Here is a 17677-nt window from a genome sequence, read left to right as displayed (position 1 = left end):
CAAACTTGCTATGGAGCCAAGGATGACTTTGTGCTTCTGACCCTCCTGTCTCCACCTCCTGAGTGGGGGGATTTCGGGCGGGTCCTGCCACTCCTGGTTTAAGCTGTGCAGAGGATTAAGCCCGGGGCTTCCTGCAGCTAGACAAGCACTCTATCAGCCGAGCCACACCCCCAGCCCACATCTTTAACTCCTTAAGCACAGCCTATTGACTGTTTATTCTGAACTTGATTCAGTGATAGATCTGTAGCTTTGTTTGTACTGGTGGGAGATGAGGACATAGACTCAGGCCGCAGCTGGAATGGGAACAGAGCACATCTCCTCATAATCATCCTGCAGTTGGGGTCCTAGCTGCTTGTCACTCTCCTGACATGACCCGTGTCATCGCAGAAGGAGGCGGGTGGAGAGGCACTGTTAGCAATTACGCCTATTACGTTTTGCCTGCCCCGGGAAATCCCTTCCCGCTTTCCTTTGACTTTCTAGCAACTTTTTACAATTCCATCTACAGTTTCCACAGCACTAATAAAGAAGATCCCATCTCCTAGTCACTTTCAATTCATTCTTTGTATCTTAATAAGAAGTAGCCTGGAGAAATCTGATAGCAGATTAGAATTGGGGCCAAGTTTTCCATGACTTTTGCCTGAGAACAGACTCTTAAAACACAATGGACATTGAATCTATGAGCTTTTGAATGTTGGAAAACTGTTGACGCCTGGATCTCGGTGAGCCTGTGGATCAGTTCAGATTTATCATGAAACCTCTCTCTTCTTACCAAGGTGCTGGAGACTGAAACCAAGGCTCTGTGGCACTGGCTTCATCCCAGCCCAGAAATCTATCACTTTTTGTTAAAGAGCATCAGACCTCTACATGGAATCTATAAGATAACATTGGGGGATGGGGAGCTGGATATACTGGCGCACGCTTCAAATGCCAGCACTTAGGAGGTGGATCTTTGTGAGTTAGAGGGTAGCCTGGTCTACATAGTGAGTTCTAGAGTAGTCAGAGTTACATACTGAGACTCTATTAAAAAAAAACTAGTTTGAAGGAAAGCATAGTAGAGAATTTTGTTTTTCTTAGCTTAAGCACTGAACAATAGGAAAGAGCTGTTATTTGTTGAACTCCTGGGTCTGTGAACCTTTTTTTTTTTTTAAGTCAGGGTCTCTCTTTTGTAATTCAGGCTGGATTCAAACACTCTAACTCACTATGTGGCCAAGAGTGGCCTTGAACACCTGATCCTCCTGCCTCCACCTCCTACATGCTGGCATTGTAGATGTGTACTCTGCCTGTCTTTTTTTTTTTAAATGTGAGGCTGAGGATAGAACCCAGGGTCTCATGCATGCAAGTAAGAACTCTATCAAATGAACTACATCCCCAGGACCCGAGAACTACATATTTTTTTAATTAAAAAAATTGTGTGTGAGTGTGTGTGTGTGTGTGTGTGTGTGTGTGTGTGTGTGTGTGTTGTAACATGTGGGGTCTAGAGGGGAACTTCAGTTGTTATTTCTCAAATGTCAGCCCTACCTTGATATCTGAGATGAACCTAGAACTTGCCAAGCAGATTAGCAAGGTGTCAGGCCAGGGATCCCCAGGAATACTTGTCTCTGTCTCCCCAGAGCTGGGACCGAATGTACCTGCCACCAGGCCTGACTTTCACTTTTTAAGTATTTGTGTTCTGGGAATTGAGCTAGGGTCTTGGTGGTAGCAAGGCAGATGTTTTACTCATTGAGCCGGCTCCCCATACCCAGATGTGTGATCTTGGAGGTGTGTCAGCATCTCAGAACGCCTGACTTTCTCATTTATGAATGGATCTTGGTCTCTTTGAATCGTCACTTGCTTGGATCTTTAGAAACAGCATTATTCTCATGCAATAAGTGCCACACATAATGAACATTTTTAGCTCTTCCCTAACTTGCTCCCCATCTACAGTACTGCTTTTTTGTTTTATTTAGAATGTTTTATTGCATTTATTTGTTTCTTTTGTGGGTGTGGGTATGGGGTGCCCTTGCCACTGCATACTGTGTGGAGGTCAGCGGACAACTTGTGGGAGTCAGTTCTCTGCTTCCACCGCATGGGTCCTGAGGACCAGACTCAGTGCTTAGGCTTGGGAGCTGGGGCCTTCACCTGCTGACCCAGCTCACGGGCCCCACACTAGGCATCCATTGGCTGCTTCCTTGTCACATGGGGCCTATCTGGACTGCATGAAGGTTTGGGAATCAGTGACTCTAAGTAGCCAGACTTCCCCTCGTTTCCTTTGATTGTAGTTTCTAGAGAGGTCTCTACTGTAGATTTGCTTATGTTTTGAAGTTTTCCTACTTTCCTCTCTCTTCATTTGATATAATTAAGCCTTCATATTGAAGTGTAGTTTTTGGAAACTCTATGTGCTCGTTGGTCTCCCTTCTGGAAACTGCTGTGTGATATGGCAAGGTGTAATCTGATTGGATTTGTGCGGCACGGTCCACTTAAGTGACAGCCCCAGCCGGAGATAACACCCTGTCAGTGTAGAATGGACTGCAAAATCCTCGGTCCTTGACCCGCCGTGGCGTCAGCACAAACACAAGTATATCCTGCAGGAGCTAGGGGAGGGGGAGGAACTGCCCTATCTAAAGACAACTGGAAACTGTGGGAGAATAAAAGCAGGAAGGGGCCGCTCTGGAGTCCCTGGCAGGAGACGCTGTCAAGTCCCAGAGAGGTTGCCAATGGCAACAGTGATTGGTGAGCTCTGCTCTTCTTCAAAGAGAGATGAGCAGGGACACCCAGGTGGTCCCTTTACTGACTGTTAGGACAAGCATTCTTAGATCTCAGGGATGGGTCCCCAGGCTTCCTCGGAGCTCATTGGTGCCTGCTGGTGGCATTCTGGCAGGGCTGGAGTTTGGCCTGTGCCATGACCTCTCACCTATTTGCCTGATCTGCTCATCCTGGAGGAAAGGAAAGACATCCTCGTCAGTTGTTTTTAAATGAAACTCATTATTTAGTATGCTAACCTGAAAAAATAATTTAGGGTTGCTGATATGGCTTCATGGGTGAAGGCCCCACTGGGTAGCCTGCTAGTCTGAGGTCATGGAATGAATATAAAGATGGAAGGAGAGAACTGACTCCACAAATTGTCCTCTGATTTTCACATGTGCCACAGCACCCCCCTGGCACATCACACACACACACACACACACATCTATATCTATATCTATATCTATATCTATATCTATATCTATATCTATATCTATATCTATATCTATATCTATATCGCACGCACACCCCATTAATTTAAAATAAGTGATCGAAAGATTTCTCTTCCCCCAGCAGTGACACACCTCTTCAATGCCAAGTAGCCTGTTCTCTCAGAGATCTTGGGGCCCAGTGGCAGTTACTGCTCTGAATACCCCAGGGGCTCAGGAAAATGGACTAGGGTGTGTCTGTAGTCAGAAGGCAGGGTGAAGGGAGAGCTGGTAGAATCCTGGCCTCTTGAGGCTCCTGCTGTAAGGAGCAAGGTCACTTATTCACACCCAGAATAGACAGTACCGCTAGTGCTCTTGATCCAGTCAAAAATGTCAAAAATCAGATCTATGCTTTTCTAGAAGCTTCTTCTCTCACTAAGGATATATGATATACTATATCAAGATATAAGAAAGAGCACAGGGCACAGTTTGGGGTGGTGGCTTAGTTGGTAGGGTGCTTCCTTAACATGCACATAAGCCCTGGCTTCCACCCCAGCACTGTATAAAATGGCTGTGGTGGCACGTGCCTTTAATCCCAGCACCCAGAAGCCTGAGGCAGGAGGATTGGAAGAAGTTCAAGGCCACGCTGTATTGGGAGTTTGAGGCTAACCTGGGATATGTGAAACCTTGCCTGAGACAAACTCACAGCACACAGATTACAGAGTTAAAAGTGCAAACGGTGAGAGGCAGGGTGGAGGTGACTGTTCAAGAAGGGGATCCCAGGAAGACTTCTCAGGACAGGGGAGGACCAGGGATAGGGGGATGAGGGGCTATGGTGGTTAATTTTAACTGTCAATGAGACAAACTTAGAATGACCTGGGAAAGATCTCAACTGAGGAACTGTCTAGATCAGGTTGTCCTGTGGGCATGCTTTGTCGGGGATTACCTTGATTTTCAAATTGAGGTGGGAGGATCCACCATGGATTGGGGAGCACCATTTCATGGGCTGGGCCCTGAATTTTATGATAATGAAGAAAGCTGACCAAGAAAGCAAGCAAGCGAGCAGGCAGCATGGGGCATTCATCTCTCTCTGCTGTCCACTGAAGATGTGATGTGACAAGTTACTTTGATTTCCTGCCTCGCCTTCCCCTCATTGATGGGCTGTGACTGGGAATCGGAAGTCAATCAACCCTTCCCTCTTCCAAGTGGCTTTGGGCAGGGTGTTTTATCACAGCACCAGACATGGAACCAGGAGAGGAGGACGCTGTACGCTCTTGTCTTGTTAGGGGAGCCACAGAAGCCACACAGCAAGTGACTAAGGAGAGGTGTGAGCTGGTGAGCTGAGATCATGCTTTGAAGAAGTTTGGTGGGAAAGGTTACAGGTAGCCAAGACCCCAGGAAATGGGAAGGAATGAGGTCTGAAAACGTAGGGCGGCTGGCAGGACTTCAGTGGAGTACTTCGTGGTAGGGGGAAAGCCTGGTGCAGAGTGAGCATCTGAGGTGTGGGAAGTCCTGGTTATCAAGGCATCCAGGACAAAAGAAGGCCGAGCCTTCGGCAGGACACCCTTGGGCTTAGGGAATGTGGTTTGAAATGGAAGCTTGGGCCTCAGTTTTGTGACTCTTAGTGAGCTCTTGACAGTGAAGGAGAGGAAAATGTGAATGCCATGCCCTCCTCGGGCAAGAAAGATCGGCAAAAAGTTGTCCTGAGCACTAGGAACCCGGATGGGGTTGGCCCATGTGCAGCATCCTCGAGGCTGGGTACCAGATGAGGCAGCGAGGCTTCAGAGCAACAGCAGCACATAAGGGCTTAGCAGGGACACTGGGTCATGGCACAGATGTGACATGAGTCACGAGAACAGGTCAGGCTGGGGGTGCTCATTGGGTAGACTGCTTGCCTAACATGTCCGAGGCCTTGGGTTCGAGCCCCAGAACCACATCCACCAGTTGGTGGGGGTGCATGACTGTGACCCAGCACTTGGAGGGTGGAGGCAGGAGGGCTAGAAGGTGAGGATCATCCTTAGCTTCATAGCAAGTTTGGGGCCAGCCTAGGCTACATGAGACCCTGTCAAATAAACAAGAAACGACTTTCTCCCAAAGCCATGACAGTGAACCCAGTCACATTAAATCTCAAACTAAGTTAGGAAGCCCCAAAGGAATGATGGCCTCTGAGAAGTACAATTTGTTTCCAAAGGTGTGTGGTATGGGAAGGGGAGAGTAGGCAGGACAGGTTAGGTGGTGGTAAACCTGCTGGTCAATCTTGAGGGGCCATGCTGGGCCACGGGCAAAGATGTCTGTTCCTCACCTCTGTGATTATGTCTCCCCTAGGAGCTCCTGCAGGCCAAACGCGACCTTCAGGATCTGCTCATTGCCAAAGAGGAGCAGGAAGATCTCTTGAGAAAGCGGGAGCGTGAACTGACCGCCTTGAAGGGCGCCTTGAAGGAGGAGGTTTCCAGTCATGACCAGGAGATGGACAGGCTGAAGGAACAGTATGATGCTGAGCTGCAGGCCCTCAGGGAGAGCGTGGAGGAGGCAACCAAGGTGAGCTCACCATCCATAGAGGGTGTCAAGATGTGACCAGATGAGATGCCATGCCGACTCTCCCATGCCAACTCCCCTTGGCTTCATCTCTGATGATGGTGATGAGCTTGTTGACAAGGGGTGACTTGATGCTCTAGCTTCTGTACTTGAGTCTATCAGCTTGAACATCAGTAAAGACTAAATGCTTTTTGCAAGAGGTGCAATTTTAAAGCCCCGAGTGTACTCAGCTTCTGCAGGCTTTACGGAGTAAAGAGCTGTACCCCCCTGGGGGTATCCTCAAGGCTCAATTCCTAAGGTACCGTGTGACTTTTCTCATGCTCAGAATTGCAGATAGGACCTACATTTCTGGAAGCCTTTATCCCCTCCCAGCTGCTTCCTTTGGGCTTTGTTCAGTCTTCCATTAGATAATTCATGTTCTTTTCTCAGCAGAGCTGAAAAAGGGCTAATTGGCCAAATCACCCCAACTCTTCCAAGATACATTTTCCTCTTAATTGAATTCTTGGCTCTTACAAATAGATTGTAAGTTATGTGGCAGTCTCTGGGTGCCGGGTGCACGCTGGCCGTTGAAGGGAAAAATGCTTTGAAACACCACGCCATCTTTAGGGAAGGGGGATTACAGAGTGGACATTTTTCAGTGTCTGAAACAAAGGGTGGAAATGCTGGAGAGAGAGTTCTTCATACCGCTCAGTGTCTGCTGTGATGACAGAGGCGGCTCCCCACCCCCACCCCGCTAAGCCCCGTGGTGGTTCACTGATTTTCAATGATGTCATGATAATTGCTAATGACAGGAAGTGAAAGATAGGTTTGTTTGTTGTTCCAACAGGGAACTCTGGGAAACTGGTTGTTTGGGGTGGGGGGTGGTTATTATAACTGTGAGATACTTAAAAGGCATCTTGTTGGTCTGCCCTCCCACCCTCACCCCACCCCACCTTTTAGATTTGAGTTAACTGAGGGGCACAAGTAGAACTGACTTGGCCGTCCCCTGAGTTGAGGGGAAATATCTTTTGTGTGTGTGTGTGTCTTTGTATGTGGCCAATAGCCCAGTGTCCTTGCTGTTCTCTCAACAGGTCCAGACAGACTCAGGTGATGTGTCTCTGAACACGGTTTCTTTATCACTCTTACAGCTAGCATCAAAGTACAAGTTTAATGTGGAGTGTGCTGGGAGACTCATGTAGGGGTACCTAGGCAGCAATTTGGGCTTAAGTTTGTGGCTGTGTGATTAGAAGATGAATCAAACTTGAACCATGTGTGGAATGGAAACTATTCAAGCTTCTAGGTCTCCTGGCACAGATGTGTGGATGGGGGAGGGAAACATGGTGGGTGGAAGGCTCTATTTGGTTATATGGAGTTGAGGGTCACCGGCAGGGACCTGGGCTATTGCATTGTGACTTTCCTGCTCACAGAATTTTTTTTTTTGCACAAATTCACAAATAACTAGGGAGTGGGGATATGGCTCAGCGATGCAGAGCACATGTTGCTCTTGTAGAGGATCTGAGTGTGACTCCAAGCACCTCCATGTGGCTTATAATCATCCACAACTCTATTTCCAGGGAGTCCAGTGACCCCTTCTGACCTCCACAGGCACCAGGCATGTCCTTGGTGCATACACGCAAAGACACAACATTCATACACATAAAATAAAATAAATCTTTAGAAAAGATAACTAGGTGAGCTCATGTCAGCCTGTGAAATAAAGAAAGGGAAAGTTAGTTGAGACTTGTCATCTCTACCAGAGAATGTAGGAAGCCGACCCAAAGGAGCATTCCTCCACACCTTATGTGGGTTAGCCTGAGCTCTTTGCCCCAGACCATATTCTATATCACCACCAGTATCTTTGCCCAAAAAAATAATAATTTCCAACTGGTCTTTGCTTAAATATTTGCCTGGCACTCGCTCGTCCCAGACTCAAGTTCACATTGTTTACATGGTGGGCGTCAGGTTCCTTCTCAGGAATCTATCCTGCTAACGTCACTTCCTTGCACATGAGGAACGACTGACAGCCGCTTCCCCGCCCTGCCCAGTATCCTCTCACCTGTGAGCTGCCTTTGCTGCCTCTGTATCCACGTCCCCATGCCCTCTCCTACCCCTAGACACACACCTAAGAGTGAGTCACATCTTTGGGTTTCCACTAAACCCTGGGCTCCCATCATGCCCTGCTGTAATGCATGCTTTTGCCTCCTTCTCCTTTAGGATAGTTTCTTTTTTTCCTTTTTTATTAAAAAAATTTTCTATTCACTTTACATACCAAGCACAGATACCTCCTTCCCTCTTCCCACCCCCCATCCTTCCCCCTCACCCCTACCCCCCATCCCCACATTTCCCAAGTCAAGGTCTCCCATGGGGAGTCAGCAGAGCCTGGCACACCCAGCGGATGAGGCAGGTCCAAGCCCCTCCCCCTGCACCAAGGCCATGCAAGGTGTCACACCCTAGGCACTGGGCTCCAAAAAGCCCACCCATGCACTAGGGATGGATCCTAATCCCCCTGCCTGGGGGCCCCCCCAAACAGTTCAAGCTAAACAACTGTCTCCCATATCCAGAGGGCCTAGTCTAGTCCTATGGGGGCTCCACAGTTACTAGTCCACAGTTCATGGGTTTCCATTAGTGTGGCTGGTCACCTCTGCACGTCTTCCTGGAGAGATGACTCAGCTGTTAAAGGCTAGGCTCACAACCAAAAATATAAGTTGGTTTCTTAGGCACAAGGGCTGTTTTTAGCTAGACCTTTTCTTTCTGTTGAGATGAGGAGCAGCAGACTCAAGTGTTTCTGGAGCCAACCAGGAAGCACTGATGAGTGGAGCTGAGTGCCGCCCGCGATGGTGACAGGAGAGGCTGATGGGGAATATGGCAAGCTGGAGAGTGTGCCCTCTGGTCTAGTGGCCAGCTGCATCTCTGACCCAGCCAAAGTAGCTAGTGAAGGAAGGCTGGGTCCATGTTGTTAGAGCTCCCAGCTTTTTATCTTATTTTTATTTTTTGAGAATTTTGTATCTGAGCGCATGATATGGACATAATTTCCACTCCTCTCTCCCTTCCAACTTGTCCTGTGTTCCCCTCTTGAATCCATGACCTCATCTTCTATAATTATTATTGTTACATGTATGCGCATACACACAACATACTAAGTTCAGTTAGTGTCGCCCTATGTACATGTGTTTAGCGCTGACCACTTGGGAATGGAAATCTATTAGGAGGCTGTTTCTGGAGAAAACCGATCCTCCTCACCTAGTAGCTATTAACTGTCTGTAGCTTTTCACCCAGGAACAGGCCCTAGTGAGATTTTCCCCTTCCACAATGGTACATTGACTGGTACGGTCTTGTGCAGGTGACCTTATTGCTGAAAGGTCATGGGTGACGCTTCCTTATCATGTCGAGAAGGCACTACCTACAGCAGTCATCTCTCACAATCTTTCTGTCCCCCACCCCCAATATGTTCCATGAGCCTTAGGAGTCGAGGTGTTGTTACAGATGTCCCCATTGGAGCTGGGACACAGTCACTTATTCTTTGTCTTTTGACTAGTTATGGGCCCTGGTGTAGCCTCCACCTGCTGCAAAAGGAAACTTCTTTCTTGAGCAGCGAGAGCTGCGCTCATCCATGGGTAGGAACTTTGGTATTTATAATACTGCTGGAGGCTGGATTAATTTAGGAAAGGGCAACAGCAGATTCTCCTATTTCAACTTTTAAGGATGAGTTGGATGTCTGCATATTGATGTCAGATCTCTAGACTTTTAAGTGTTGTTTAAAAACAACAGCAACAACCAGCCAGGTGGCGGTGGTGCACGCCTTTAATCCCAGCACTCAGGAGGCAGAGCCAGGTGGATCTCTGTGGGTTCGAGGCCAGCCTGGTCTCAGAGTGAGATCCAGGACAGGCACCAAAAACTACACAGAGAAACTGTGTCTCAAAAAACCAAAAAAACAAAACAAAAACAAAACAAAACAAAACAAACAAACAAACAAAACCCCAAACAACAACTCCTCCAACCCCACCTCAAATTACAAAAGACGTACAGTCCAAGCATAACCCATCTGCGGGTTTTAGTCCCTGAGCTCCGCACAGTGCCCGAAAGTCACAACTGTGGTATCTTCAGAGTCGGAGATGGCAGAGGACGAACTCCCTCCCAACTTGGGTCATGTCCTTGCTGCTGGGTTCCCTGGGGTTTCCCCAGTGGCAGTGAAGGAGATCTTCGTGAGGGTTCCACCGCTGTGTGAATTCCTCTGCAATTTCTGAAAGAGGTTTAGGAGTTTGTTTGCATTTCTTGGTAATTTTGCTTCTAAAGTGTCTGCTGAACAAATGTGACCCAATCCTTTTTTATCAAAATGTATGCCATCTATTTGTGTGTGAAGAGGGGGTTGATGCCTGCTTGACAAGAGTGTAGAGGCCAGAGGACCACTTCTGGGAAATCGTTCTCTCCTTCCTCCATGTCTAGGATGGAACTTAGGTCCTCAGGCTTGGCAGCAAATGCCCTTACCCACTGAACCATCTTCCTTGCCTGCCCCAGCCCTCTTGTTATAAATGTAAACTTAGTAACAGATAATATCGTTCTGTTAGATTATTTAGAACATGCTTTACAGAGAAGATTTGTAAGAATATTCTATTAAGTGTTTGGATATGAGGGGATTAAATATAACCTTTTAATCTGGTAAAGTGTATTGTTCACTAGTGTTCAGCCTTTTGTGGGCCCCAAGGGAAGCCCTCATCCTGGACGGTGACTGAAAGCTGACATTTCTGTAAGAAGTAGACTGCATGACGGAGTTCATTTCCTTGGAAGGTCTTAGGAGAGAGCACAACCTTCTCCCATCAGTTTTTCTAACTTTTGCCACTGCCTCAAGCCAAAAACCTCTGAAAGGCTGTTTTATACTGCCAAGTACCAGGCACCCTATCCGGCCTGAGCCCAGGCACAGAATGTCTTAAATTACTGGAACACTTGGTGAAAACTGGCAAATTACATTAAGAACCTTTCACTGATATTCCAAACAGATCCTTGGTAATCTATTTTTTTTTTTTCATAGACACCAACAGCCATGTGGCTCAGCAGACAGGAATTCACCAATGCCTTGGTTGTGTGGGGCTTCCTGGCTCAGCAGAGTGAGCTGGACCTCCCCTGCAGAACTGTGGAGTGTCCCTGGTCCTGATGGAGAGGGGTCTGCAGAGGTGGTTAGCAAGGGCTTTCTTTCAGTCTTCTACAGAGCGCCCCAGGTCTTCGCCTCCTGATTTCTCTACAGTTTTCTCTGATAGTTCCTTTATAGTTTTTCCATCTTTAAAAAGGAAATGCCTCTTTCTATTTGATTTGGTGTGATGGAGATTGTCAGGGGGATATGAGTCACGGCCATCACGGGATTACAATGAGGACTGTCCCCTGGTGACGGTGTTGGCTTCTCTTTCTCATCTCTAACCCTTCCCTTCTCTATTGAGAATGCAGAAGGGAAACAGCATCTTAAGTTTTCTTGGAGCATAGGGTCAGCTCAAACCCAGCTCCCCCAGGGAGACTCTCTGGGGCTGGAGAGGCGGCTCAGTGTGTAAAGTGCTTGTTGTGTGCAAGAGTGAGGACCTGTTGGCTGTCAGAACCCTGTAAAAAAGTTGGGCATGGTAGTGTGTGCTTGGAATCCCAGTGCTGGTGGGATAGAAATAGACAGATCCCTGGGGCTTCCAGGCCAGGAAGGATACCTACTTGGTGAGTTTAAGACCCATGAGAGACAAAGAAGTTAGCTCCCAGGGAATGACACCTGCGCTTGACATCTGGCTTCCATGTTACATACATGTGTGCTGCTATGCACTTCAGCACGCGTGTACATGCGTGCGCACACACACAGACATAGACACAGACACACACACACACACACACACACACACAGAGTTCCTGTGTTGCCTCCTGGTCTTCACAGTATGCAAAGAGCTGGCACTGTTGGAGATTTAATTCTTGGTTTTATCTTTCCTGACATCTTAGAGACGCTCTTGTTTTCCACTTACTGTCCCCACAGGTTAAATACTGTGGGTTGGAGGGATGGACCCACTAAGGGAAAGGTCAGCCCTTGACTATCCCAAAGTGGCATTGAACTGTTTGGGGATTCCATTTACGTAGAAAGATTATTCCTTATGAGAACAAATCTTGTCTACTAGCATTATCATGTTAGTAGTTCATCTTGACTAACAGCATCTAAGTGCTTCAGGTATTTTGAGGATGGTAAAGAGACATTTTATGTTTGGGTCAGGGAACATGATTTCTTTGGTCATTAGACTCTTTCTGAATGCTTAACACTTAGCAGGGAGGCGAGTGAATGGACAAGGGGGAGGAAGGACTGAGTTGAGTGAACGTGCCCTTGGCATTCCCGTTATTTTTAGTTATGCTATTTTTAAATAGGGAACTTGATCTTTATATTGACATATTTTTAAAGATTTATTTATTATTTTGTCTATGAATGTTTTGCCTACATGTATGTATGTGTACCATGTGCCTGTCTATGTGCCCATGGAGGTCAGAAGAGGCCATCAGATTCCCTGGAACTGGAGTTCTGGATGGTTATGAGCTGTCACGTGGATTTTAGGAATCTAACCTGGGTCCTCTGCAAGAATGACCAATGCTCTTAACCTCTGAGCCACTTTTCCAGCTCCTATTTGTATTGTTTTTAAATACAAGATGGACATATTGATTTACTGAACAAGGGCAGACAATGGTGCTTGGTTCTGTGATGGCTGTAAAGACTCTATTCTACTGGGAGACTGGAGTTGAGAGGGTAACACTCAGGCCAATCTAGGAAAGAGTCAACATCCGGGTAAGGTGGAGACAAAACACTATAGAAGATGGTGTGAGACCCAGAGCTTGTGCTGGGAAGGGGGAAGGTTGCAGTTGAGAAGATTTCACGACAGGACAACGTCCAAGCTGTGTTCTGTGGAATGGAGTGACAGACACCAGGCCATGGAGGCTGAGAACATACTGGTGCTGAACAGAACATCAACAATGTGTGTGGAAAGGGAGGTGCGTGTCTGGACTGGGCCTGGGAGAAGTGGCGGAGGCTATGGGTTAAGAGTGACTTAAGAGCCGGGGGGTGGTGGTGGTGTTGGCACACGTCTTTAATCCCAGCACTCGGGAGGCAGAGCCAGGCGGATCTCTGAGTTCGAGGCCAGTCTGGGCTACAGAGTGAGTTCCAGGACAGGCACCAAAACCACACAGGGAAACTCTGTCTCAAAAAAATCCCCCCCCCCCAAAAAAAAGAGTGACTTAAGAGGTAGGGACCATTCTAATGCAAGAACTGGGTTTGGATCCCAGTTCAGTGGAACCAACCATCAAAAGCACACAGCATGTCTGAAATCACCAGAACTGTTTAAATGAGGTCTCCATCTTCACAATATTAAGAAGTGGTTCAAATAGTCATAGAGGTGATAGCGCTGATATTAATTACTTACACCCTGTACTTACGTTCGTTACTTTTGTGTACTTAAGAGAATGACTTAGATGAGGAAAGAATTCTTGTGGTTTGGTCCATGGGCCCCACGTGCTTGGGGAGAACATTGCGCCTGTGGAATGGATGAGTGACCAGGGAACTTCTTCACGTCCTGGCAGACGGGAAGAGGAGGAAACAAGGAGGAGTCAGATATGAGGTCCCTCCAAGGACCGGCTCTCAGTGACTGACTTCCTCTGGCTAGGCACCCCCTACCGTTTCGGGATCTCCCCAAATAGTGCCACCAGCTGATGGCCTGAGCTTTACCAAACAAGCCTGCAGGGGAGATCTATTCCAACCACAGCAGAAGTGTCATGGTGCTTCTGTGCCCTGGTTTCTCCCACTGCAGCTTGGGGGGGAAAGGGTTTACTTGGCTTTTGTGTCCTGGTCACAGTCTACTATTGAGGGGAGGCAGGAACTCAGGGTAGGAACCTGGAGAAATGAACTGCTGCAGAGGCCCTGGAGGAACCCTGCTTACTCTCCTGGCTCTGCTCAGCTAGCGTCTTATATAATCCAGGACCACCTGCCTGGGGGTAGCATCATCACAGTGGGCGGGCTCTCCCACATCAATCAACAACCTAAAAAGTGGCCCACAGACTTGTGTACAGGCCAGTCTGACAGAGGCGTCTTCTCGATTGAGGTCCCTTCTTCCCAGATGACCCCAGCTTGTGTCAAGCTGACAGAAAACACATTATTACACTCTGCTTCTTTTAAAGAAATACACCAAAGAGTTTATGGATGAACTAGTAGGTTGTCTGGGATGTACTTATTTAAAAAAAAAGTATTTAAACTATCTTTTATTATCTATTTTTGTTGAATGTGCTTTGATTCATTCGGGGGATAAATGAGTGGCATGTGGGTAAACAGTCAGCCATGTGTTAGAAAGGACTGAAGCTGGGTAATGGGTCTGTAAGAGATACTTAGGGGAGTCTCTCTACTTACGTAGTGTTTGAAGTCTTCTGTAATAAAAAGCTGTGTGCTGAGGCTGGGGGAGGGCGAGGCTGGGGAGAGCTTTCTGTCAGTCAAGTGCTTGCCTTGTAAGTATGTGGATCCTAGTTAGTCTCCACAACAGAAAAGCGTGGTAGCGTGTGCTTACACTCCCACTGCTGGGGAGGAGGGCACAGGGGGCTCCCTGGGCTTCAGAGTACTTTAGGGCCCTTTTCCATATTGCTTCTAGATGTTTCCTTTCCCTCTTTCCTACCGGCCTCTGAGCAGGTTCTTTCAAAGCGGCGGGTCAGCCAAGGGTCACGTGGGAAATCTCGTGCTAATCTTGGGATCAGTGGACTGGCCTCCCTTCAGATATGACTACAGTTTAGTGTAAAAATTTCGCTGCTTCCTTCTCCAAGAGAGCCAGGTTAGCCAGGGGGAGCCATGAGAACTAATTTCCTTCACATTTTAACTCCAAAAAGATTTAATTTATGTTGAATGACAGTTTTTGAGCGGTGGATGCTGTGGAGTTTCTAAACAAGTGCCCGGAAAAGAGAAATCTCTCTTTACAGACGCAAGAGTGCCTAGGGCAGCTGTTCTCAACCTGTGGGCTGTGACCCCTCTGGGAGTCGAATGACCCTTTCACAGGAGTCACATATCAGTTATCCTGCATATCAGATACTTACATTATGATTTATAATAGCAACAAAATTACAGCTATGAAGTAACAACAAAATAATTTTGTGGTTGGGGGTCACCACAGCATGAGGAACTGTACTAAAGGGTCACAGCATTAGGAAGGTTGAGAACCACTGGCCTAGAGAGACACAGGAGCAGCCCTTAGCAGAAGTAGGAGGGTAAGATTCTTGTTCAAAGGCATCTTTGGTAAACTGAGCGTGGTGGTGCATGTCTTTAGTCCCTGCGCTTGAGAGACATAGGCACTTGGAGTTCTAGGCCAGCCTGGTCTACATAGTGAGTTGCAGAACAGCCAGTACTACATAATGAGACTGTCTCAGCAAATAGTCTCTAGAGTTCTCACTTTCTTTTTCTCTGAATCTTTGAATACTTATACTGGCTTTCTGCCTCTTGTATTGATTAAAAGGTACATAAATAAGGCACCTATATGGATTTCAAAAGCCTTGTTCTGGGCCTTTGATCCTGGGTAATCATTGTATCCTGAAGTTCATGCCCATCACAAGGAAACCCCTGAATCTGCTCATTGACGTGTCTCAGTACATGGTTCCTGTGAGTCACTCTGGTATATTGACTGAGATGCCCAGGTCATGGGCTGTGGATTCTAGAAGACAGTGTAAGGAAGTCCCAGATGTGGGTATCGTGTGTGTGTGTGTGTGTGTGTGTGTGTGTGTGTGTGTGTGTGAGACTGCCAGTGTGGGATCATATGAAAGTCAGAGGACAAACCAAGTATCTTCCTCAATCACTTCAGCACATTTTTTCTTTTGAGGCATCCCTTACTGAACCCAGAGGCCACCATTTTCTCTAGGCTTGTTGGCCAGTGAGTCCCCAGGAGCCTCCCGTTCCTGCCTCCCTAGTGCCAAGGTTACAGGTATAGATGGCCATGTCCAGCCTCTGTGTGGGTGCTGGGGGGTCAGACCCAGGTCCTCATGCTTGTTCAGCAAGCCCTGCCCCCGCTGAGCCGTCTTTGGCCCCATGTCCTCTTCTGAGGTACCGATTCATCTGTCATCAAACATCTGGGTGTGTTTCATGTGTAGGCATGGTGCTGGTTCTCAAGGCTAAGGCAGCAAGCCATAGTCTGGAGCTCGAGGATCTTCTGTGGTCTTGTGGGAAGGGGAACGTGTAGATAAAAATGACCTCAACATTATAGGTGCTGCTGCTGCTGCGGTCTTAGCTGGGTAGGAGATTAAGACAGGAGGATTGTTCTTGACAGCAAAGTTCCAGAAGCAGAGGAGTCCGCTCTGTAATTTGGTACCTAACGTGCCTCACTGGATACATCTCAGAAAGTAGAAGTAAACAGGAATTGTCCTCTCTGTGAGTCTGCGCTGTGTGCTCAGCTCCTTCAGTGAAACAGAGTCATGGGAAACATTGCCACAAAGTTTAAATCATCTCAGCATATGATGGAGAAAATATATTGGCCAGGGAAATGAGTTAAAATATATTTTATTATGTAAAAAAATAAATTGAGGACCTGGGAATGTAGATCAGTTGGTGGAGTGTTTGCCTAGCATGCATAAAATCCTGGGGTTAAATCTCCAGTCCTGCATTAACCCAGAGCATGCCTATAATCCCAGTACTTAGGAGGTGGAGGCAGAGGATTGTGAATTCAAGGTCATCCTTGGCTTTGTAGTGTGTTGAGGCCAGATTAGGCTAAATGAGACCTTGTGTCCAAGAAAAAAAGAACAAAAATTCAAAACTCAGTAGTTTCCTCTCCCAGTTAAGATTGTATGAGGTGGGCCCTCAGAGAATGAAGTATTTCTGAAGATGTCTAGGAAGACACATAAAGGGGTGTCCTCTAGGTCTATTGTTGAGACTTTGGGGGTTCATTGCTGCTGCTGTGTGGGGATGATGTTGGCCTGGGTGTCACAGTGCAGGAGGAAGAGCTGATGAAGTGTTTCATCAAGAGGACCTGTCCAGATGGAGGTGGGACATTTGATCCCTTCTAGTGTCTGTACTGAAGCATCATGAATGTGGCTCAGGTCAGCTAGCATTTGACAGAAGCTCCAATGGGGTCCTGGGGACAGGGCTCTCAGGACACACAGCCTTCAGCTGACCCAGAAAACCATGACAAATTCCTATGCAGTGTGAAGAGAAAGTGTGGAGACTTAATTAGATAGGGAAGGAGGTCAAAATCCAGAGCTGGCCTCAGAAGAACAACAGAGCAGGCTGGTCTCAAAACACATGGTGTGTCCCTCACTTTACCCTTACACTTGCTGGGTGGGGAGGTGAGTGTTTGCCTACTTCTCCTTTTGATGGGAGGGCTGAGGAGGTCAGGACTGAACAACACAGCTGGTTTGATGTTAAAAAGTTCATGTCAATTTCTAACCCCGTATCTGTTCAATTAATAATCCACTTATAATCATTAATTTGTTCCAGACACTGTGCTGGGTTGTAGGGATAAAGTGAACTAAAGCGATGAGACAGTCACTGATTATAAAATCATACACGCAAATATGTAATTCCATTATAGTAAATGCTTTGCAGTTGATGGAGAGAAGGGAGGAAAATGTCCAGAGGAAAAATGATGGGCATCTAAAGGGCAGGACAGGAGTTAAATGGATGAAAATCAGAAATTACAGAATGGCCCCACCAAAGAAAGTAGCGTGTGCAAAGGCCGGCCTGAGGAGGGATGCGGGCTGCTAGGATGTTCAGTGAAGTCACTGAGGCTGGGATCGGGCCAGTGGCAAGTCTGGGGTGAGATGGAGTGGGGGTCAGGTCATCCAGGTCCTAGCGTGCATCTTACTGATTCCTTCCTTATAGTTAGTGGGAAACATTAAAGATGGGAAGGAGGAGAGAGAGAACACTGAGCTGAGTGGGGAGATGGGGGAAAGAAGAGAATGAGGAGAAAAGGGGAGATGAGAAGAGAGGGAGAGAGAAAGGAGAGAAGAGGTAGAAGGAGGAGGAAGAGAGAGAAAAGGAAAGGGAGACAGAGACAGAGACA

The 17677-nt window shown here is 47.3% G+C and overlaps 1 protein-coding gene across 1 annotated transcript in view; it reads left to right on the top strand.

The window, feature by feature from the left end:
- The window catches only part of Cgnl1 (cingulin like 1), a 109827-nt gene that overhangs the window by 14761 nt on the left and 77389 nt on the right, over window positions 1-17677 (top strand). The window contains exon 7 of the mRNA XM_059268211.1: window positions 5475-5687. Within this exon, the coding sequence (XP_059124194.1) occupies window positions 5475-5687 (213 nt within the window). The remainder of the gene's footprint in view (window positions 1-5474; window positions 5688-17677) is intronic.

Source organism: Peromyscus eremicus, chromosome 7, assembly GCF_949786415.1.
Source record: "Peromyscus eremicus chromosome 7, PerEre_H2_v1, whole genome shotgun sequence".
Classification (NCBI taxonomy): domain Eukaryota; kingdom Metazoa; phylum Chordata; class Mammalia; order Rodentia; family Cricetidae; genus Peromyscus; species Peromyscus eremicus.
Note: the sequence above shows the minus strand (reverse complement) of the source record. Positions and strands in the feature narration are given on the sequence as shown.